General features: G+C 36.3%; 2 protein-coding genes across 5 annotated transcripts; both read left to right on the forward strand.

The window, feature by feature from the left end:
- Positions 1-2,391: 2,391 nt before the first annotated feature.
- On the forward strand, positions 2,392-18,214 carry LOC128211357 (fibrillin-2-like). Of its 4 annotated transcripts, none has more exons than XM_052916055.1 (28): positions 2,392-2,524; positions 2,974-3,087; positions 3,382-3,642; positions 3,780-3,899; positions 4,842-4,967; positions 5,189-5,314; positions 5,553-5,684; positions 5,992-6,069; positions 6,405-6,581; positions 7,082-7,201; positions 7,853-7,975; positions 8,203-8,328; positions 8,462-8,584; positions 8,703-8,966; positions 9,169-9,432; positions 9,602-9,708; positions 10,393-10,546; positions 10,903-11,034; positions 11,205-11,483; positions 11,833-11,859; positions 12,168-12,280; positions 12,848-12,909; positions 13,457-13,599; positions 14,659-14,778; positions 15,103-15,229; positions 15,374-15,429; positions 16,252-16,301; positions 17,105-18,214. In XM_052916055.1, the coding sequence occupies exons 2-28, from the start codon at positions 3,060-3,062 to the stop codon at positions 17,171-17,173; spliced, it is 3,507 nt and encodes a 1,168-aa protein (XP_052772015.1). In that variant the 5' UTR covers positions 2,392-2,524; positions 2,974-3,059; the 3' UTR covers positions 17,174-18,214. The 4 variants fall into 4 exon arrangements, with proteins under 4 accessions (XP_052772015.1, XP_052772016.1, XP_052772017.1 ...); XM_052916056.1 differs by having other exon boundaries at positions 13,478-13,599; XM_052916057.1 differs by lacking the exons at positions 15,374-15,429; positions 16,252-16,301; positions 17,105-18,214 and having other exon boundaries at positions 14,672-14,778.
- Positions 17,361-22,940, forward strand: LOC128210614 (uncharacterized). The gene is made up of 4 exons (XM_052914965.1): positions 17,361-17,382; positions 20,723-20,787; positions 21,030-22,661; positions 22,926-22,940. The coding sequence occupies exons 1-4, from the start codon at positions 17,361-17,363 to the stop codon at positions 22,938-22,940; spliced, it is 1,734 nt and encodes a 577-aa protein (XP_052770925.1).
- The last annotated feature ends 235 nt before the right edge of the window (positions 22,941-23,175 follow it).

Raw genomic sequence — 23,175 nt, forward strand, 5'->3', positions numbered from 1 at the left:
AATCTGGCCTCAAATACAAACTTAAACTAATTTGTATAGATTATTGTTGTGTAAAGTGGAAATAGCTCTCTTAAAATTAAAATTAAAAAAAAACAACTTAATTTTAACATTATTTCCTTTACAACGAGTGTAAAGACATATTAACAATTGCTAAGTATTTTTGTTGGCACGATGTTTCTCGATAACTGAGTATTATGTTGGGGTCGGAGCTTTCAAACCAAACACACAAAAGATCAAGCTGGGTTTCGAAGTGAGAACGCCCGGCGAATGTGCGTACAACTGCGATAACGGACAACTTATGTCAAAACAACGGCATGCCTTAAATTTAAAAACGTACTTATTAACGATATTCGTTTGCAAATGTGATTAGGCAAAGCTAATCGTGGTAATGAAGAAAGTCTGTTTTTTGTTCTGTTAAATTTTCTTTTTATACTGCACCTTAGTGGAAAAGGAATTGAATTTGCAAGTTGTACTCCCTTTTCACCAGCAATGTCTGAAACACGTACTTGAAAAAGTCTAAGCCATTTTGTAAAAAAAAAACATGAGAGAGTATAAGTAATTATTATTGTAAACTATACTTACTTAGTTTTTCAAAAGTGAAGAGGTTTTGTCGAAATCCTAAGTGCATGATCATTTTATTGTTTGAAGGACCTAACTGCGAATACGACTACGATGGATGTGCTGGGAATCCTTGCTCCCTTGGTCGTGAGTGCACAGATTTGTCTCCACAAGAGCAAGAAACAAAAGGGAAAGGTTTCGTGTGTGGTGCATGCCCTGAAGGATATACAACAACAGAAGGTGTGGATGCTTGCCTTGGTAAGTCTTTTGGTTTAGTTTAAACTCTAAATTTCGCCTTGTCTTATTCCATTTTGCATACCAAAATAGTTGACTTGAAATGTTTCGTATGGATGTAAGCGGTAAACATTTAATATTCACTTTGTGACTTTATATTATAATTTAGATATTGACGAATGTTCAACTAATGCTACGTGTGAGCAGTTTTGCTTGAATACGGAAGGGAGTTTTACTTGCCTTTGTGAGGATGGTTATAGGCAAGATAGTACAAACAATAGTAAATGTCAAGGTAAATTAAATATACCATGCTAATTTTGTACCATTCTACTATCTATCCGTTGAATGGTACTATCCGTATGTTGTATTTAGGTATGATCATCTTGTCAATACGTGTAATTAGTGTACAACCAGTTAGGTATTTTATTGCATAGTTTGATAATTTTAGTATTTAAAAAAAAACACAACTAGTCTAGTTATTGTATCTCTGTACTATATGGAGATATACGTAACTAATGGGCAGACTTAAAATACGTAGTGACCTAAGGAAAAGTAACCACGCGCGTTTCGTGTTTGTACGAACCGATTGTTAAGGTTAATTATGTCACATACGACCAAAATGCAAGGGATTTTCTCGAAACGAAATATATGCAATAAGGATTGAATTAAATGATTCCAAACGATCTAAAGCACGCAAACAATTGCATAAACACTTTGATCTTTTCTCTGGTTTAAGTCGAACGTTTTGAGGTAAGCATACCATGTATATTCGTCATTGTTTTTGACAAAATTATATAATTCCGAGGACACTTGGAAATCATGTTTTTTTAAATGCCTTACTAGAATGTTTTACTCAGTTGAAATAAGATCTGAAAAAAAGTGTTGATTGGAACAGCTGTCATACAGCTTTGACAGTGATTAAACGGCTATCACACTCTTATATAAGATTTCAAATGTGACTGAATCATTCATGACTTTGAACTAAAATGTTAAAAGCTTGAATTTAAAAAGATTGTTTGATATTTTGGTAAATTATAAAATAGTTTCAGTGTCGGTCAATATGGTGATTTATAGACCTCACTGAAACGATATCAACCTCCCGTGATCGATATCACTTCATCGGATCGAGAAATCACAATATCGACCTCACTAATAATTATAACTTTATAATTTTCAAACCCTAACTTATTTACCGTTTACTTTGATATTCATACTAAAAAATGAACATTTCTGCAGACATTAATGAATGCGAAGAAGAATCGCACAACTGTACTCATGTTTGCAACAACACTTACGGTGGTTTCAAGTGTGACTGTAGAGAAGGATACGAATTAGATGTAACCACACAGCTGTGCACACAAGGTTTGACACATGAACGTAGACTATAATTCGAAATACCATTGTATATGGCTGCAAGTTAAACTTTCGTGTTGACATTCGTTCTTATTCAAGCTGCATTGATATTGACTGTTGTATGGATGAAATAAATTATATCGCTCTATTAGAACAAATCAGTCATGATTGATTTGTGTTTTCTAGCGGAAAATCAATGTATACACAGTCATATGACATGCGTGTAGTTCGTATTCTGTTTCAGGGCTGTGGGACCCTTGCAGCTCCACAGATTTAGACTGCAGAAATACATCGGGATGCACATTAGACGCACATGATAACCCAACATGCTTTTGTGGGACAGGTTTTGAATTAAATGACACCGGAAAGGAATGCATAGGTATAGTGTTTATCTTTCCGATTTAATGTGCATGATCCGACCTTCCAATGTTAATAGCGAACCCAAGATGTCGTGCACGCACTACATTATGCGACATTGTGGTGCGCTTCTCCGCCACATGACCCGTTAAAATATGACATACAGTTGATATCTTAACGTTATTTGAGATTATCGTTGGATACGAAATTAGAAAACCTTCTTAGTTATTGTCTTTCCATTACCATATGTATGCTTTACTCTTGTATGCTAAAATGCTCATCAAAATTCAGCCAAATCGCTGTTGCCTTATGAAAGGATTTAAATCAATCTATACAAAATGTGTTTTAAAACTCATATTCTTCGATTTAAGGCACTTAACCTTGTTAAACATATGTGTTTTGTATTCTCCATTATTTCCATTAAATATACTAAACCTAATTGAGCATGATATTATTTGTAATCTCTTTCAGATATTAACGAATGTGAGAGAAATGTTTGCTCTTAGGAATGCACCAACTTCATTGGCGGCTTTCAATGCAGCTGTGTAGATGGATATATGCTCGAAGGCGTTTCAACATGCTTAGGTATTTGTAAAAATGACAACCATTAATAAGCTTCAATATATATCTACTTTCATAGGAAAGCTTCAATATATATTTTAAATACATCAAAATACTATGTACTTTTAATATAAAACCAGCATTTAGCAACGATACCCAATAAGCACTGAACGTATACTTGTAGAATAATACTATTTCAATTTGTCTGGTCATCTTTTGTTCACAATTGTTTCGTTAATAAGGTTAATTCTTTTATTTAAAATTAATACAAACTTATTTAAAATTAAAGCACATATGCATGTTTTGAATATTTAATAGAATGTGAAGATTCATATTGGGGCCATGAGTGCAACAATACGTGTGACTGCAACGACAGGGGGACAGTTGAATGCAGCCCTGTCAGAGGATGTGTTTGTGAGCCAGGATGGAGCGGAAGCGCATGTGATGATGACGTCAATGAGTGTGAGGTAGAACAAAACATCTGCGCAGACGTTATTAAACTGTGCACAAATGCTGTTGGGTCGTACAGTTGTAATTGTATGAACGGTTTTCAAAAGGATCAGACAGGGTCGTGCATTGGTGAGCATTTCTGTGTGATATTTTTATACAATAATTTTCACATGCACATTTTTATCAATCATTCAATTTTGTTATTAGTTAAATATTTTCAAACATAACTGTGTTATGAATGTCAACAGTATTTCTTTATATAACAGATGTCAATGAATGTGATAACCCGTCGTTGAATAATTGCTCACATGACTGCTCAAATACCATTGGAAGCTACAGCTGCAGTTGTCGACCTGGATATAAAATTTTGAACTCGTTATGCCAAGGTACAAGTTTTGTTTCGGTTAGAACAACTTTGGTCAACTTTGCAGATTTTTGCGATTTTATATCCCTTCAGACTAAACTTTTGAGTCTTAAGTCAATTTGTCGGACAGTTTGTCATTCAATCTGATGGAAACGTTTGTGGAGCGAACTACTCTCTGATATATCACTCGTGTAATTGTAATACATTAAAATCATGATGGGTAGTAGTGGCTGGTGTATTTTTCGTGTCATTCGGTTATTTCGTCTTTAGAGGTGTGTACCATTGAATGTGATTTGTACACCTTTGGCTATATTGGAGATTGTGGTGCGAACTTCATTCACAGTTTAGAAGCTATCACTCCGATAGTTCGTACACACTCACACACTGTGTGAGCCTGTTGTATTTTTCGTGACCCACGGCCAGTTTATAATAGAGTTATGTGCCCGAAATTACGTTTTTTCATGTTTCGCTACATAACAATTGGTTGAATTCTCCTGCATTTAAAGAGGAATCAATCTGATATTCGGTACACTTTTCTTCCATGAAGTCCAGCAGTGTCTGGCGTAGTTTATTCTTGAATCACGATCATTTCGTCTTATAGGTATGTGCCATTGAATAGGATCTTCACAAGTTTGGCTATATTAAAATTTGTCGAGCATTTGGCACACATACCCACAATAATGTTATTTAGTCTGAATAGCATATTGTTCCTGACCCTTGACTTATTTCGTTTTCATTGACCACCGACCACATCAAGTTATATGGCCTTTAACACTTTGGCTATATTTAAGAACTTAGATTGATTGTGAGGCCAAATAATTTATTTCTTGGATATAATCTTATAACATCTATAAAGATTTTTTTTATTTTAAATTTGCTATAGTCAATCAGTAACAACGTGCGAGGGTATTCAACACTCCTGTTAAAACTCTAGTTTTAAATGTATTTCTATTCAAATTATAAGATATCAATGAATGTACACTCGGACTAGCGGCTTGTGAACAGATGTGTGAAAACAAGCCTGGTACCTACAACTGCTACTGCCACTTTGGCTACAGACTTAACGACGATCGCCGCACTTGTACTAAAGGTAGGCTGGAATAAATGAACTCGGCAATATGATATTCTTGTTGTCTATTTCCTGTTTTATTTGCAATTTTGTTCCAAATAAAAATGATCTAGATCACTCGATTTGCACTTAAATAATAAAACATTTGGGCTATGAGTATTATGAGTTTCAGTTATTGAATATCTCTTATAATTTGTTTTTCGTTTCTTACAAATGGATGTTTTTAATTTTGATTTTGACAGTTTCTGACCCATGCAAGACTTTGTCCAATTTGACATGTTCTGGTTATTGCGTGGTGAACAATAATACCACTGAGTGTCGATGTCAACATGGGTTTGTGCTTGGGGAGGACAATCAAAGATGTTTCGGTATGTGACAATGATTACAGAATTACATTATATGCACAAACACACCATTACAATTTGCGAGAATCTACACTAAACCAAAGTATTTAGGAACAGATGTTCTACTTCGTATGTGTATTAAGAACCAATATTGTCAAATGAAACAATTAAATCCTTTGGAATTAATAGAACGAAGTCGTGCCATTCCGTTTTGTTTGTTTTTCCTTGCTTTGTTTCTTTATTCTTAAATCGTTATCTACAGATGTTGATGAATGTGAACGTAGTACAACCAACATGTGTGACCCAGTTTCCCGTTGCATCAATACCGAAGGATCATATGTATGTGAATGTCCCGTAGGAACACGACTGGAAAATGATGGCCGAACATGCTCCGGTATAATATACCCGTTCAAAAATTTATTTATTTATTTATTTGTAGTAAGTAGACCTACTAAATAACTGTCCGCCGTATATTTGCGCATTCTTTCGTAATTATTGTAACAATAAATGCACAGCGTTGTTCGGAAAACAAATTACACCATTTTCCATATTTATTCTCGTTACATATACTTCATATGATATATTGTGTGATGTTGAAAACAGGCGTATTTTATTATTGAATTTACGCTTACGCTATTAAACAAATAGTGTTGCATTCGAAATTGTTTTTTGACTGAATGTTTGCTTGCTTTGCATTGCAGAATGTGATGAATATCACTTTGGGCGAAACTGTTTGCAGGAATGTAATTGCATTAAAGGAGTGTGTAACAGTACACTTGGTATTATGAATAACGTTTGTTTATTTCAACATAATTTCTTGTGTATAGAATCAATCACTTTTATTAGGGGCACTGTCCATATTGATTTTAATGTGTTCATCAGAAATCAAGAAGAGCAAGTTACCATCTTATTGCTAAAGAAAAAGAAAGAAAGAAACTCCACACTGTTTGGCCCATACTTTATTGGATTATAATCTTTAATTGAAATCAACTAGACGAATGGTATCTACATGACTATGATATTTCTGGTTAAACATATCCGAAATATGTCATTGATTGCAAATTTGGAAAAACACAGCTAAAAAGCAAAGTGAGTATGATATTTTCCTTTTTAGGGTGTGTTTGTGATGATGGTTGGACTGGTCCCAACTGTGATGTGGATGAAGACGAATGTGTTTTAGAATCTTTCACTTGCACGATGCCTCATATGCATTGCGTGAATCTACCTGGAACTGCTTCGTGTGAATGCATAGCGGGGTATCACACGGACAAAATGTCCGGTGGCTGCATTGGTAAATGAAACACAATGTGTATAAAAACTATTTCAGTTCGAATAATAAAAAAATGAAGTTGACACTGAAGTATTTAACTTAGCTATCATTAAACAGCTTCAATCAAACCAAGACTACTAGTTGTCATGGGCCTTCGAATGATTCCTCTTCTAGAACTTTCTTTGACTATATTACTAGTCTGTTAAAATATCAACATGCTATCCGGCAATGTTTAGATGGTATAGTAAGTAATGCGTAAAGAAGTATTAATGCACGTATCAATGTTTAGCCCCACCGAGGAGAAGAAAATGTGTCAAAATCCCTTGGGTCGGGGATCTTACAGAAACAAATTCGGGCCAAGTCTATATCCCGTATGGTGGTGCCTCTGTGTCCGACAAAATCCTTCGTGTCGGTCTCATCCGTTGTCTAATGTCCCCTTTATAATTGGGGCAAAAAAGTAATAATTGCATCAGCGAATAATGCATTAGGAATATTTTGAATATAATACCCTTTTTGTTTAGATTTAAATGAGTGTCTTGACGTTTTAACCCATGACTGTGCACAGATCTGCACAAACATGAACGGAAGTTACGAATGCTCTTGTCGGACAGGATTTAACCAAAACGGACAGAAATGCACAGGTTCGTTGATTTGTGTTTTGCTTTTTGTAATTATTTATTTGTGGTACTATGGGATTAAATAATATGTTTTAGTATTACTATTGCTTATACCGGTGCTAGAGATCGTTGTGCTTATCCTTGCTGGCAAACAGTCTTATCCAAACCACCTTAGAGTGTTTGTTTCCGATTGATCTCTCAGTTAAGAACAAGGAGCACATCACTAGCATATTATCCTTAGTTCGCTCGAAAAACACTCATATACCGCCCTAATTTCTCTGTCGGCCTGTCTATCTTTCTGTCTTTCACTCTCTCTTTCTCTCTGTCTCTCTCTCTCTCTCTCTCTCTCTCTCATTTTATAAGTTCTGTAAAATTGAATAGTTAATTAAATCCTGATTTGATTAAAATTAATCTCAAAGGATTACAGTTCAATCATTTGTGGAGTATTGTTAGATTTAATTAGTGTTCATAAAGTGTGTGTTTTTGATGTGGATTTGATTCCATGGATATTAAACGGATAGTAGTTTTAACACTATTTATATGAAATTAATTTAGTAAAAGTTTGTAAATAAATTGTTTTGTTGTTTTAAGTTTTTTGCAGTTTCTCTTTCTCTGTTGCGTTTTGAGTCATAACAGTATTTACTCATTTTTTATGTCTCGATGGATCAATTGCAGATATTGATGAATGCCAAGGCTTGCGTGGCTGTGAGCAGAAATGTGAAAACACATTGGGTAGCTACAGATGCTCTTGCAACGAGGGGTACAAACTTGATCTTTTTGATCGGCATTCGTGCATGCGTAAGATATTGTATTCAATTTACAGTATTATTTTGAACTTTACCCGACAAAAATCTTAACATAGCTGAAAGATTACACATTCTAGTTATATGTCTATATAAGCCAGAGTAGACATAAACGTTAAAACTGAGACTTAGTTTCTTCTTAAGCAAAACATTCTACATTAGATAGTACCACATATTTTGGGTAATATATTTGGATGGAATTCTTTTTGTTTGTAAACGTAGCGGAAACGGAGTGCAATACGGACCAATATTCTTCCTGCCCAAAAAATTCCACATGTGTCGTTGTAAGTGGAGATGTGATGTGTACATGTCCGAAAGGATATAGTGAAAGAACACACGTGTGTGCAGGTATTATGCTTCCTTATTAAGCATTGCTTCGAGGAATCGTTTCTTTGGAATTAATTTTAATCAATTAAAAAGTAAACACACGAAAAAAAAAGTTGCATTTAAACGTTTCGTTTTTATCAAATGTTTATTACAGACGTCGATGAATGCGTTGACAACAAACACAACTGCATGCAAATGTGTTCTAATATTAATGGCGGATATGATTGCTTGTGTCGAATCGGGTTCTATCTGTTGTCCGACGGGGTATCCTGTGACGGTAACTACAGCGATTGTTTATTGTTTATTTCATGAATCCTTTGATTTTGAAGTTCCATACATTTCTGCTAGAATTTTGTACAAAATATTTTTCAGTAATTACTTAGCATATATTTTAGAATGTCGTCCATGGAGATACGGCGCCAACTGTGATTCGTCATGTTCTTGCTTAAAAGATAACTCTAAATCGTGCAACATCACTTCTGGAGAATGTGAGTGCAAACCCGGATGGACCGGTGAGAGCTGCGCACAAAACATTGATGAATGTTCACTCGACATCTTCCAGTTGTGTCCTAACGATTCACAATGCGTAGATAATTTAGGAAGTTTTGTATGCACATGTAATACCGGGTTTTCGAAAAATCGTTATGGAAGATGCGAAGGTAGGTTTCAATGGAAAGTTATACGCGACTTCTAAATTATTATATTTGTTTCCATGGCTACTTAAACGTAATAATGTTGAACTAATATATACCCTATCAGCATTGTTATTGTGATATAAGTATTCACCTTGTAACGTAAGGCAATGAGCTACTAAACAACCTAATCCAATGCAACTATACTCCTTTCCTTTTTGTTTTCCAGAATGTCAGCATGGTCGCTTTGGAGACGGTTGTGGACACACATGTGGGTGTTACATGCATCATACTGAACGTTGCGATTACGTCACGGGTCATTGCACGTGTGATAAAGGTTGGAAAGGCGTCACCTGCGAGGAAGACAACAATGAATGTAACGATACTAATGCATTTCCTCGCAATTCGGATTGCGTGAACACCATGGGTAGCTTTGAATGTAATTGTCATACCGGATTCAAGAAAAGGCGCGCTCTCGGGGAGGAGTGTATAAGTAATATTTTTGTCTCTAAATTATTATTATTTTTGCGAACACTTATTGAAATATACTATTTTTATCTATTAAACTTGTATTGAATTATATATCTGCAAAGCATTTTTAAAATATCGAGAGCACAACGAGCAAGCAGATCATTCTACAATAAGTTCTATTTAATCACCAGAATGTTACGATTTCACCTATGGTGGAAATTGCAATGAGGTATGCACATGTACAGAGGAACATTCAACAGGTTGTGACAACATAAACGGAAGTTGCTTCTGTATGCAGGTGATAATGATATGGGTGTGTGTGTGTGGGGGGGGGGGGGTATTCTGCGGTAATGACTTGCCAATAATTAACTTATAGCGCATTCATTCAAACCGAAAAACATCTTCAACAGTACTTTTATCGCTGTATCTATGCATAGGTGCATGCACATAAGTATTCTAATATTCCCCCAGTGAGTTTTAATTGTATCATTGTATGTGCCAATGATATTACACCAAAATTAACCAATAACAAAAGTTGATATTTGTGATGTTTTTTTTTGTCCTGTAGCGTTTTAAGTTACGTTTAGAGTTGTTGGCCTTGGTGATTGTGTCTTTAATCAGGGTCTTGGTTTAACGCTATGCTTCTGGGCTTCTTTTTAAATTTTACATTGTATTATTGTTCTTTCCAATATATTGCTCTAAATCACCGTACGATACACTCGGTATTAGTGACTTAATTTGTGTTTTATTTTAATTCACATTTTCAGTTCGTGTTAATTTTTGAAACAGTAGATTCGTGCTTCCAATCAAATATATTTGCTGAAATCATATGTCTTCTTGCTAGTATATGTGTATTGAAAGTGTATTATATTCTAAAAATAAATACTGGTTAAATCTATTCTTTTGAAAAAAGTTTTTACCACTACAATGAAATGTATTAAGTCACCATAGACACTTACTTGGTCACATCCCGTATTCACAGGGTTGGCAAGGAGAGGCGTGCTCAGAGGATGTCGATGAATGTCGAGATACAAGCATATGTGATAGTAAAGCTAATAGCCACTGTGTCAACTTGATTGGGTCATACGAATGTTCATGTAATGCTGGCTATGGCGTGCATAATGGCGATTGTAAAGGTATTTGATTTTTTTTATTTATAACAATGGGTCATCACAGACATAGAATATAACGCAATGAGTGTTACTGTACCGGGATAATCAATTGATAAAAGATTTATCGGACTAACATAACCACGTTCGTCCTTTCATGTATTGTTTCGGTTGTTCAAAAGAGGTGACATAGTGGGGTTAACATGGATACATGAAATGCCATTCTTAGTGTTCTTATTTTTAAGTAACATTTCAAGTTAACAAAATTACAACTCACCCAAGCATTGTTGATAAACTTTTCCAATATTAACAATCATCATATTTAAAAAGCAACACCATTCCATATATAAATATATTTTAAATCAGTCATTATTCTACAAAAGATGTTAACGAGTGTTTGACAGAAAATCTCAGCGCATGCGATAAACGTGCCAGGTGTGAAAACACGGCTGGAAATTACACGTGCGAGTGCCCAGCAGGCACGGACCTTCACGACGATGGACGCAGTTGTATAGGTCGGTATGCCTGGATTGTGTAACAGAATTACCCGAAAGGGGTCTGATTTAGATTTTGAGTTTTCTTCGTCATTGCGTAAATTTTTGCTTGTCTATACTGTTTTACGATATATCAGTTTTAAACATTTCTTGGACTATTTAATTCTTAATTTATCATCTCCTTTGTTCAGTTTGCAACAACAACACGTTCGGTAATGGCTGTAATGACCAGTGCAACTGCACACAAGAAAATAGTGAGACTGCAGATCAGTCATGTGACACGGTGACGGGATCTTGTTTGTGTAACCCGCACTGGACTGGGCGATTTTGTGAAATGGATGTCAATGAATGTGTAACTTCCGGTATATGCAAAGAAGCTAACACGGGTTGCAGAAATATTCCTGGAGGGTTTATTTGTGACTGCCTTCGTGGTTTCACGATTAATAACGAAACTGGGAAATGCGAATATGGTAATTTTCACCGAAAGCAATATAAAATAAATGCTTTCATCTTTCCTAAATGAGTTAATCTTAATGAATGTGTTTTCCTTCTATTGACATTTGCTTCTTTGCTGTTAATGTAGGAACTGGTAAGCACCATTCACTACTCATTGTTTTATATTTTTTATTGCAGATTTACAAAGTGCATGAATAGGGTTAATTTAAACTAGAAGCTAATTCAAATATATGCTTACATCTTTCATAAATGAGCAATAGTAATGTGTATAATTACCTTTTGTTGAAACCTGTCTCAATGGTATTAATTTAGAAACTGGTAAAACAATATTTACTGCACAGTGTCTCATAATTTTCATTGCAGTTTTACCAAGTACAGCATTGCCTGCAGGTAAAGTTCTTGTGATGGGGGTCTAACAAGACAGAGTCCAGACATCTAGTTTGATAGTATTTGGAAACATACAATTAATACAAGAAACAATAACACATCAGAAACACATATGACAGTCATGAAAGGAGTCCATTTAAATTCACTAATAACGAGAGATAAATTTAAAACTCAATTGAAGGTGTATAAACGTTCTCTACATAGAACAGTTAAGTATGCGTTCTTTAATATAGATATAAGATAATACTCCAAATAATATAATATTATTGATGTTTTATTTGATATATATTGATATATTGCTCATTCAATAGAAGATGAGGTGCGTGTTAATCTTACCCTGAATTTGGTCGTTGACTTGGTACCAGGGACTGACCTGGACGTTAAGGCTGTTTTTGACCAAGTTGCTGAAAAAGTGGAAAAATCGGTGCGTAAGAATTATTTTTAAAGTTGCATTTGTCGGGGTGATAGATTTTAATAGGTTTTTAATCGTTCGATATTCAAGGCATTTACTATTTAATAACATTTTATGTTTCTCAACAATTTCACTCCTTTAAGTATACATTCAACATTGGAGTTCTCTCCGGGTAACCAGTTAATCATTCAAACGAGCTTGATTAGGCGCGTGATTAGTACAAAAAATATTTTTATCATAGTATCTGTAATTAGAAAGTCGATCATTGACCCAGGGCGGTACATATTGTTTATGTTTTTGTTCATAATGACTTGTGATATGAACAGAGCATTGTCATTTAATAAAACAATTGTTTACTTAACATAAAATATGATATGATATTCACCGGCTAAAACATGTTGACAGCGGCGCAGACTTTCTACCAGTGAATAGCAATGTCAACATTTGATTGGTATCACTGTCGGGTTAGGAAAGCTTGTTTTACTGGAAACAGAACAGTTTAATAAGAATACATTTCACAAACTGTAACTGCTTTTTTAAGGACTATTTTCATATCAAATATGCATGTGTATCTTTCAGATAAGGAAACATATGTCGAAATACATCTCAGTACCATTTACAATCCTCATTGATGATCTAAGGTATACAGTATTTTCAATGCAAACTATGTATCTAATATACCAACAGATTGACATATTTAAGATGTTATGTAAGGTAATGTTAGTGTTGGACTGTATATATGTAATAATGCGTCGCAGCAATTTTAACGTTACATTTGATGTAAAACGTTTAAATTGGTTATTATTAGTATTTACATTATTTAAATTGATCGATACACCATCACGTAATAATCAATAGGAAATAATATTGAACGGCAAATATTAAATGGCGTCAAACGATATTGAAGGACAAAAGGGATATTATAGCATGACTAACATGACTTGAATATTGTGTAGATTTAAATGGAGATCTTTCGAAGAAATAGAATTACCATAAGCATATAATTAATTACTTAAAGACTGAGAGTTTGTTCCGGTAAATATCACTTTATGTTTTCCTAAAATCGTGAAATACACCTCATCATTCGTTGATAAATATATATATATATATATATATATATATATATATATATATATATATATATATATATATTTATATATATATATATTATTTTATTGCGTATTAAAGCTTGGGAAGTATCAACGTCAGGTACACTTTAATCTTCAAGAAGAACTCCGACGTCGCTAAAGACATTTTTAAAGCCGTGATGGACATGAGATCTGGCACCGAGATAGAGTATGATGGCAGGAATGTTACAGCTTTATCGCAAGGTAAACTGGCTTATTGAGCTCTTGAACTTAGTTTCCAGCAATGGGCAAAAGGCAATCTGATAAAACTCATATCCTCAACATACACAATGAATGATTTGGGTAGACCTATAGAAGGTCACCATCTTACGACCTTCCATTAGACAATCAGTGGCCGCCTTTGAATAGTTGAAATTGAGTGAGTAAATAAAAGGATTTTAAATTTGCTATTTAAAAAGTGTTATGTTTACGCATTGCAAATTGTGCAACCCATGCCAATGACCGGTTGAGGCATAATAGCACCATTAAAATAACACATCGTATGCGATAAGTGCATTCGATGTATGTTATTCATCGTATCCCGGACAACCCACGCTTTTCACACAAGACAATCTTCGCAGAGATTCGGCTTTGAAAATGTCATTTGAAAAGCTCAATGTCATTTTATGCAATCTTCAATAGCTCAGTCGGAAGCTCCCTAACAGCAGAGCAGTCGAAGGTTCGAATCACATCAAAAACAAAAATGTCAATCAATTTCATTTTTATTCAAAAAAACTATAAGCTAAACTGAGGGTGATATATATGTCCTTATTTTAAAAAAAATGATGTAACCCATTCTGGGCGGTAAAGAAATGACAAAACAGTGTTTGTTCCATTGCACATATACAGATGCTACAAAGAACTACGTATACGATTGGCTTACGTGTGAACTACCTTTTATGCATTTGGGTGCCCATTTCACGATATCTTTTCGAATTTATCACTGAATTTCACTTGTTGCCCGTCGTCATTTTTTCCCTAACCTCGAAAGATTTAATATCGCCCGCGTAACGATATCATGTACGATAGCTCGAGGAAAGCCATTCTTGATATCAGCGAACTTACAAATATGAGCTCGAAGATAAAGTTCGTTATCGACAAATGCTTCTATTGTAAAATAGTGAGAACACTGAAATTAGGATTTTCTGTGAAATAAAGCATTGTTTATATAAGTACGTTTGTTACTTCTACCAGATGCTTTTGAAGTGTGTACAATAATTTTTTATGACATTTTATTTTATTTACTTATTTATTTTTAATCAGAATCCATTTCCAGTGATAATGCATGTGAGTTTTATGAAACAACACTCGGTGGTTGCGGATCAGGATATGAATGCGTTTATTACGCCGGTGAACCAACTTGCATAGAGTTGTCCGCCACAGGTAAACTACAAGTCATTTTTTCGTTCAAATAATACATAAACTTCTGTTAGTATAAAGTTTCTTACTTAGGGCGTTGACAGTAATAAACTTACCATAGCCGTCAATAAGCGGTCTCAATCAAATCGAGAATAATATTTAATAGTTTAAAGGGTTTGCGCTTCCAAACATTCGCAGTCACAGAACTGATTTATGTTTTGAATTACACTCTTGACCGTGATTTTACAATTCCCCTTCTTTAATAAAAGATTAACAGATCTGAGTAGAATACGTTGTTATCTGGTAGGAAAGATGTAGAGATAGTTTAATATGTTTGATATCCTTTAGACAACTACTCGCTGGTCGTTGGTGTGACAGTTGGACTTTTCGTGTTTCTTGTGGCCGTTTTCGTAACGATTACGGCGATTGTTGTTTACAATAGGAATCGCAAGAAAAGCTCGAAGAACCTCCGTAGGTAAGAGACGCTCATTGCAATGTGGACAAAAAAATTATCCTTGAAATTGCATTTCACAAGAGTATGCAGTGGGTTTTTGCACTCGTACATGCTGGCACATTTTGTCTTTCATGGCGATTAACCAAACACCACGTATACTTCCAGAGAATCAGATGATAAGCCCATGCCTCCATACTGGCCACCATGGAAGAATACCAATGGTAGGTTTCAATACTTTTGTCTAACTTTCATTGTATTGTTCAATATAATTTTATTATCAAACCTGATTTGTTTGATGATAATTTAAGAAATTGTCAATTTTAACCAAAGAGAAGTCATATAATTTTCACTTTCTTATTGAAAGATAAGTCACTATATCCAGAATAATGTTTCTAAAGCTGTCTCTAAATTCACATTATTTAATTATAACCGAAGTTAAAAACATGTATCATTTAATCATATAAATTTGAAGAAAAAAAGAAAAATTGCCCCGTCCACTTTGTCAATCAACAGGAAATAGTTAGTTTTATTTTTCAGTATTCTTATTTCTTTTTGCAAAGAAATTATAAACAATAATGTAACAAATAAATGTGAAATCTCCACGATTGTGCATCATGCATCATTGTAAATGATGATTATCATGAACTTAATAAAAATCTCCTTCACTATGTCCTACCTTTTATGCAGGTTAAATTAACGTCTCAGTCAATACTGATGAATTGGTCCATATATGCCAGCATATTTCTCAGCTCATAAGTGACAGATTGCATTTGAGTAATAAAATAATGATAAGGGTTATAATGCGTCCGGACAATTACATTGACAAATGATGCGTTTTGATTATCTAAAAGAAAAAATCAGGAGTTTGTTTACAAATCCGATTGGTGTTTTCACACAATGGGGGCAAATTGGTCAGTAACATTTATTGTCCAAGGTTGTACTGGGAAGGTCTTTATGAAATTAGATGGCTCAAATTCACTCATCTCCCTCATTTGTGTAACAATACGAAGGACCAAAGTATTTGATATTATTTCCGTTTTCAGACACGAAATCTAGGTACTGGAACTGGAGGTCGCTAGCAATGAAAAATCAGGTATGTAGTTATCAAATGTTTTTTATCTGAAAATATATATCGGAACAAGTATATAACAACCTGAATGACCTGTACATAATAATGCTTATAGTAACAAAAAAGCCAATAAATAAAGAAGAACTTTGACAGAGCTTACATTCTCTTCAGGATCGACGCCGCTGAAAGGCGTAATTCCAAATTTGTTAGAATAATCTAGTACGTTGAGTTTTGTAAATCATAGTATGCACTTTGGCTGTGAATGATAAAATCGTATGTTGAAAGAGCAAGCCCAGTTACCCAACTCGATTATTTCATTTTCATCTGTTATTGAGTACTTACAGTTTATTAGTCTTTATGATGTCTGTGTGATACTTGATTGCCTTGAAGTTGGTTCTAGCACCGGTGGTGTTGATTGTGTCACTGATTTATAAAAAAATAGGGCAGGTTTGAGGTTGAGAGCTCATTTGACGGTTCAACCCTCCAACGATTTCCTATGGATTGACCCTGTCCATCCGATAGCCCAAGTATTTATAATATGGCCATCTGTTTCGTCTTTGTTTGTCTTTAGTTTTTAATTTCAGACGTGACAAGTGTCAGATTTAACCTTAGGAAACTGGATTAAACCCAGTGATTTCATACACTTATAATGATTGTTTTGTGTTTATAATGTGTGTTGTCCTGAGCCGATGTATGTCTCTCGTTAAGCGTATGTTTTACCTTGATCTATGTTCCTTTATACAGGATATTGGTTCAATGTTCGGCTACTGGACTTGCCTATAAAATATGAATGCCATGTTCAACGTTAATTCCATATTTTTTTCCAGTTTGCCACACCGTACCATCTACCACGTGCTCACACCGACCAGGGCTCAAATGAAGCGGGCACCCAGTAACTACGCGGAAATATTTTGGAACGAACATTAATGTGACATGATCTGGAAAATGAGATACATAGATTGACTTTTTTGATTTCATTTAATAACATATTTTGTTTGTTAAAATTGAAAATTTAACGTTTGCTGTTTTTGTTTAGCAATTTTTGTAAATATGAAAAATGCCTTTTATTACACCTGCTTGATAATGGAATTGTGTGCCATAGACGGTATATTTCAATATGTAATTGTTTGTAAAAAGAGTATTAGAGCCGCATTGCACGGTTATGGGTTTTTACAAATGAAATAATTATTAGTATTAAGTGGCAAATAATAATCCGTTTTTAAATGTGTTTCAATCTCTTCAAGACTTATTTCTTTTAATTGCCATTTTTTAACGATATAATATTTACTTTACTCAGATATCCAAGGCAGCAATGAATTCTGTCACAACGTAATTTGACTGCATTTATAGCGGCGGTGTAAAACGTCCCGATTGTTAAATAATAACTCTTTGATTAATGTTCCATAAAAAATAGTGTTAGAATTATAACAAAAATTATACGCTAGTGAAAATATTGATACGTTAATTATTCGTATCATTTCAATCAGTACGTTCGTAATGACGTAGCGTGTGTGACGTCCAGTTTAGAATTACGATTGCGCAATGCATAATCAAACTTGTAAACACATATTTTATGCGATTTTAGGGAAATCATCATAAACATTTTAGTTTTACTATCGTAAACGTCATTTAATTCTTACCCAATAAAACATACAAGTAAACGTATGTCCTAAGACCCAAAACCTCACAAAGCGGCTCATTCATAACAATTAAATTCCACAATTGTATGCACTTTATAAACAGATCCAGTTCATCATTATTAACAAACTAAACATGGTCACCATTATAAAGGATATCAATTTATATCACCAATGTATTAGCTCTGTAAACAGCTGCATTTGCATATCCCGTATTAATCGGATTACATTTATCATTTATACTCAGAATTTGTGACATATGTGAATGTTCTATGTATTATAATAGCTTCGTGTACTGTGCATGACTTCCTTTTCTTTTATTTGATTTTAATCATATCCGATATACCTGATCATTATCAAAAAAATATTTAAAAGGCCTTTGCATTTATAACAAGTTATTTACACGACTTTATTGGCAACAACTGCATATAGACCGGTTATGGACGTTCATTAAACTACAATTCAATTACTTAGCACGATTTGTTTTATACCATATCTCGTTATTATTCTTATCACATTCATCACTATATATGATTTGTATGTACAAAACGTACTATTAGAAAAATATACTTGTTACATGCATATGGGTGGAAGAAAATATAAGTGAATGATAACACCTTGGCTTGAGAAGAACTCTTTCATTCAAACATTTAGAAAACTCTAAAAACTCATCTTTAAATGATTTTGTGTGTGCTGAACAGAACAAAAATGATACACAAGTATATAACAAAAATCATGATAAACTTTTAATATCATAGATATAAACCAAATAAATGTATTCTTGACAACGACCCCTGCATTTATGTCAGTAATTTGGTCTAGTTATGATTATTTAAATAGAAAAAAGAGTGTAAACAATATCAAGGAATTAGAAAAGGCTTTACACATATTTATTACTTAATACATTTCGAATAATAACCGACTTAGTGTTAGTCCCCGACAAATTGCATCTGCTTTAAAATGCCGGGCGCCTGTCAAAAAGACCTGTCTATCACTGCAATATATTGTGACGTCATTTAAATCAGTGTTAAGACTACACTTGCGCCTTTGCATATGCAGACAGAAGGCGTGGTTATATTCGCATGCACAGTTTACTTATTCATGAAGCGTCGTCTTCATCAGTAAGTACCGATTCTTCACAGATAAAAACTGAACATTTTAAAGATCTAGCGTCCCTAATTGATTATTTCGGTTCATGCATATTTCACGCATATTTTATCATACAGAAAAATCAAGTGAAAATGAATAATATACACCATCTTATGAGAATAATACAAACAAAAACATAATTTATCGTAATGAAAACTTGTTGATTGTAGTTTATGTACCCTCTGTACATGCCCCCATTCCCTAGATTCCCTCAATGTCCTAGATACCCTCCATACCCTAGATCCCCACCAAACCCTAGATCCCCTCCATGCCCTAGTTTCCTCCATGCCCTAGTTCTCCGCCATACCATAGATCCCCTTAATGTCATAGGTCCTCTCATGCCATAGATCCCCTACATGCCCTAGATCCCATCAATGCCCTAGATCAATGCCCTAGATCCCCTCCATGCCCTATAATCCCTCCATGCCCTAGGATCCCTCAATGCCCTAGTTCCCACCATGGCCTAGATCCCCTCCATGCCCTAGATTCCCTCCATGCCTTAGATACCCTCCATGCCATAGATCCCCACCATGCCCTAGATTCTTCCATGCTCTAGTTTTTCTCCATGCCCTAAAGATCCCCTCACCGCCCTAGATCCCCACCAAACCCTAGAATCTCTCCTTGACCTAGTTCCCTCCATGCCCTAGATCCCCTCCATGCCCTAGAATCCAACCATGCCCAAGATTCTTTCATGCTCTAGATTTTCTCCATGCCCTAGATCCCCTCAATGCCCTAGATCCCCACCAACCCTATAATCCATCCATGCCCTAGAATCCCTCCATGCCCTATAATCCATCCATGCCCTAGAATCCCTCCATGCCCTAGAATCCCACCATGCCCTAGAATCCCTCCATGCCCTAGAATCCCTCCATGCCCTAGAATCCCCCCATGCCCTAGAATCCCTCTATGCCCTAGATCCCCGCCATGCTATAGATCCCCTAAATGTTATAGGCCCTCTCATGCCCTAGATCCCCTCCATGACCTAGATCCCATCAATGCTCTAGATATCCACCATGCCCTTGATCCTCACCATGCCCTTGATCCCCTCCATGACCTAGATCCCATCAATGACCTAGATCCCCATCATGCCCTAGATCCCCACCATGCCCTAGAATCTCACCATGCCCTGGATTCTTTCATGCTCTAGATTTTCTCCATGACCTAGATCCCATCAATGCTCTACATCCCCGCCATGCCCTTGATCCCCACCATGCTCTTGATCCCCACCATGCCCTTGATCCCCTTCATGACCTAGATCCCATCAATGCCCTCGATCCCCACCATGCCCTAGAATCTCACCATGCCCTAGATTCTTTCATGCTCTAGATTTTCACCATGCCCTAGATCCCCTCAATGCCCTAGATCCCCGCTGTATCATAGTCCCCAAATGCCCTAAATCCCCTTCATACCTTTGATTTATGCCCTAGATCCCCTTAATGTCCTTAATTTTTGCAATGCCCTAGATCCCCCTCAAAGTCCTAGATCCTCGCCATGCCATAGATCCCCCTATGTCAATGATCCCCTTTATGCCCTAGATCTTCTCCATGCCCTAGATTTTGTACATGCCTTAGATACTCCATGCCCTAGATCCACTCAATGTTCTTGATCACCTGAATGCCCTTAATATCCTCCATGCAATAAATTTCTTCCATATCATAGACTCCTTCCATGCCCAAGATCCCCTGAATGCCCTTGATATCCTGCAAGCCATTGACCCCCTCAATGTAATAAACCCCCTCCATGCCTTAAAGCTTCTCCATGCCCAATATCACCTCCAATCCTTAGATTACTTCAATGCCCTAATCTCCCTCATTGCCTAATATCCCATCCATGCCCTAGTTCCCTCATGCCCTAGATTTTCTCCATGCTCTAGATGCCTCAATGCCCTAGATCCCCGCCATAGCATTGTCCCGCAATGGCCATGTTTTAGATCCCCTTTATGCCCTTGATTCCCTCAATGTTCTAGATCCCCTTCAATGCCCTAGATCCCTTCAATGCCCTAGATCCCCTCAATGCCCTAGATCCCCTCAATGCCATTGATACCCTCAATGCCCTAGATCCCCTCAACAAGCTAGATCCCCTCCATGTCCTAGATCCATTCAATGCCTCAGATCCCGTCAATGTCATCGATCACTACAATGCCCTAGATCCCCTCAATGCCATTGATACCTTCAATGCCCTAGATCCCCTCAATGCCCTAGATCCCCTCAACAACCTAGATCCCCTCCATGCCCTAGATCCATTCAATGCCTCAGATCCCGTCAATGCCATCGATCAATACAATGCCCTAGATCCCCTCAATGCCATTGATACCCTCAATGCCATCGATCCCCTCAACAACCTAGATCCCCTCCATGCCCTAGATCCATTCAATGCCTCAGATCCCGTCAATGTCATCGATCAATTCAATGCCCTAGATCCCCTCAATGCCATTGATACCCTCAATGCCCTAGATCCCCTCAACAGCCTAGATCCCTTCCATGCCCTAGATCCATTCAATGCCTCAGATCCCGTCAATGTCATCTATCAGTACAATGCCCTAGATCTCCTCAATGTCATTGATTCCTTCAATGCTCTAGATCCCCTCTATTCCCTAGATCCCTTCAATTCCCTGGATCCCTTCAATGCAATTGATACCTTCAGTGCCCTAGATCCTGTCAACGACCCAGATCCCCTCCATGTTTTAGATCCCCTTTATTCCCTTGATCTCCTCAATGTTCTAGATCCCCTTTATGCCCTAGATCCCTTCAATGCCCTGGATCATTTCAATGCCATTGATACCTTCAATGCCCTAGATCCCCTCAACGACCTAGATCCCTGCCATATCCTCAATCCCTTCAATGCCTTAGATCACGTCAATGTCATTGATCCCTTCAATGCCCTAGATCCCCTCAATGTCATTGACTCCTTCAATGCCTTAGATCCCCTCAATGTCATTGTTTCTTTTAATGCCTTTGATCCCCTCAATGTCATAGATCCCTTCAATGCCCTAGATCCCCTCAATGTCCTAGATCTCCTCAATGACCTAGATCCCTTCAATGCCCTATATCTCCTTGATGCCCTAAATATCATCGATGCCCTAGATCCCTTCGGTGCCCTAGATGCCTTCAATGCCCTAGATACCCTCAATGCCCTGGATATCTTCAATGCCCTAGATCCCTTCAATGCCCTAGATCCGGTCACTGTCATTGATCCCATCAATGCCCTAGATCCCATCAATGCCATAGATTCCCTCCATGCCCTAGGTTCCCTCAATGACCTATATTCACTCAATGCCCTAGGTCCCCTCAATGCCCTAAATCCCCTCAATACCATTGATACCCTCAATGCCCTAAATCCCCTCATTGTCCTAGATCCCTTCGATGCCCTAGATACCCTCAATGCCCTAAATCCCTTCGGTGCTCTTAATTCCCCAATTGCCCTTGATCCCTTCGATGCCCTAGATCCTCTCAATGCCCTGGATCCCTTCAATGCCCTAGATTCCATCAAAGCCCTATATCCCCTTATTGCCCTTGATCCCTTCGATGCCCTAGATACCCTCAATGCCCTAGATCCCCTCAATGCCCTTGATCCCCTCAATGCCCTAGATCCTTCCAATGTCATTGATCCCTTCGATGCCCTAAATCCCCCTAATGCTTATATTAATGAACATAATAACTTATATATATTAATATATCAATAATATTATTCAGTGTCAGCGCGCTTCATGAATTTGAGTTTAACAGGTCTGAGCCGGCACAAGAGGTAAAACGCTAGTTTACCAATCCAAATTTCCTAGGTTTGAATCGGTTTTCGACCGGCTACAGTCACTGTTATTATCAATGTAAAGTGAATCCTTGGAATGTACTGGTTTTGTACATAGATAGATCCTGTATAAACCGCTTTTAAATCACCTTAGATGTTTTGATTGGGCGATATTCCTACCTAAACTTGTAAAGTAGTGTGTGGTTTTTTTTATATTTTGGCACATAATTTTTACAATTATGATATCAAAGCGTAACACATTCTATTAGATAATTGTCCTGAGATTTATTACAGAAAAAAACTTTTTGTGGTGTACAGTCCCTTTAAATATATCTTCATAGTTAATTTGTTATTTAGTGATGGATGTT

Source organism: Mya arenaria, chromosome 12 (genome assembly GCF_026914265.1).
Source record: "Mya arenaria isolate MELC-2E11 chromosome 12, ASM2691426v1".
In the NCBI taxonomy this organism is placed as follows: Eukaryota; Metazoa; Mollusca; class Bivalvia; order Myida; family Myidae; genus Mya; species Mya arenaria.

Coding starts and splice junctions, on each gene's coding strand:
- LOC128211357 (XM_052916055.1), top strand. CDS start 3,060: ATGCTCGAAGGCGTTTCAACATGCTTAG. Junction 5,685..5,991: donor TGATGGCCGAACATGCTCCG/GTATAATATACC, acceptor TTTGCATTGCAG/AATGTGATGAATATCACTTT. Junction 15,430..16,251: donor ACCATGGAAGAATACCAATG/GTAGGTTTCAAT, acceptor TTCCGTTTTCAG/ACACGAAATCTAGGTACTGG.
- LOC128210614 (XM_052914965.1), top strand. CDS start 17,361: ATGGAATTGTGTGCCATAGACG. Junction 17,383..20,722: donor GGAATTGTGTGCCATAGACG/GTATATTTCAAT, acceptor TCCATATCATAG/ACTCCTTCCATGCCCAAGAT. Junction 20,788..21,029: donor AAGCCATTGACCCCCTCAAT/GTAATAAACCCC, acceptor TCAATGTTCTAG/ATCCCCTTCAATGCCCTAGA.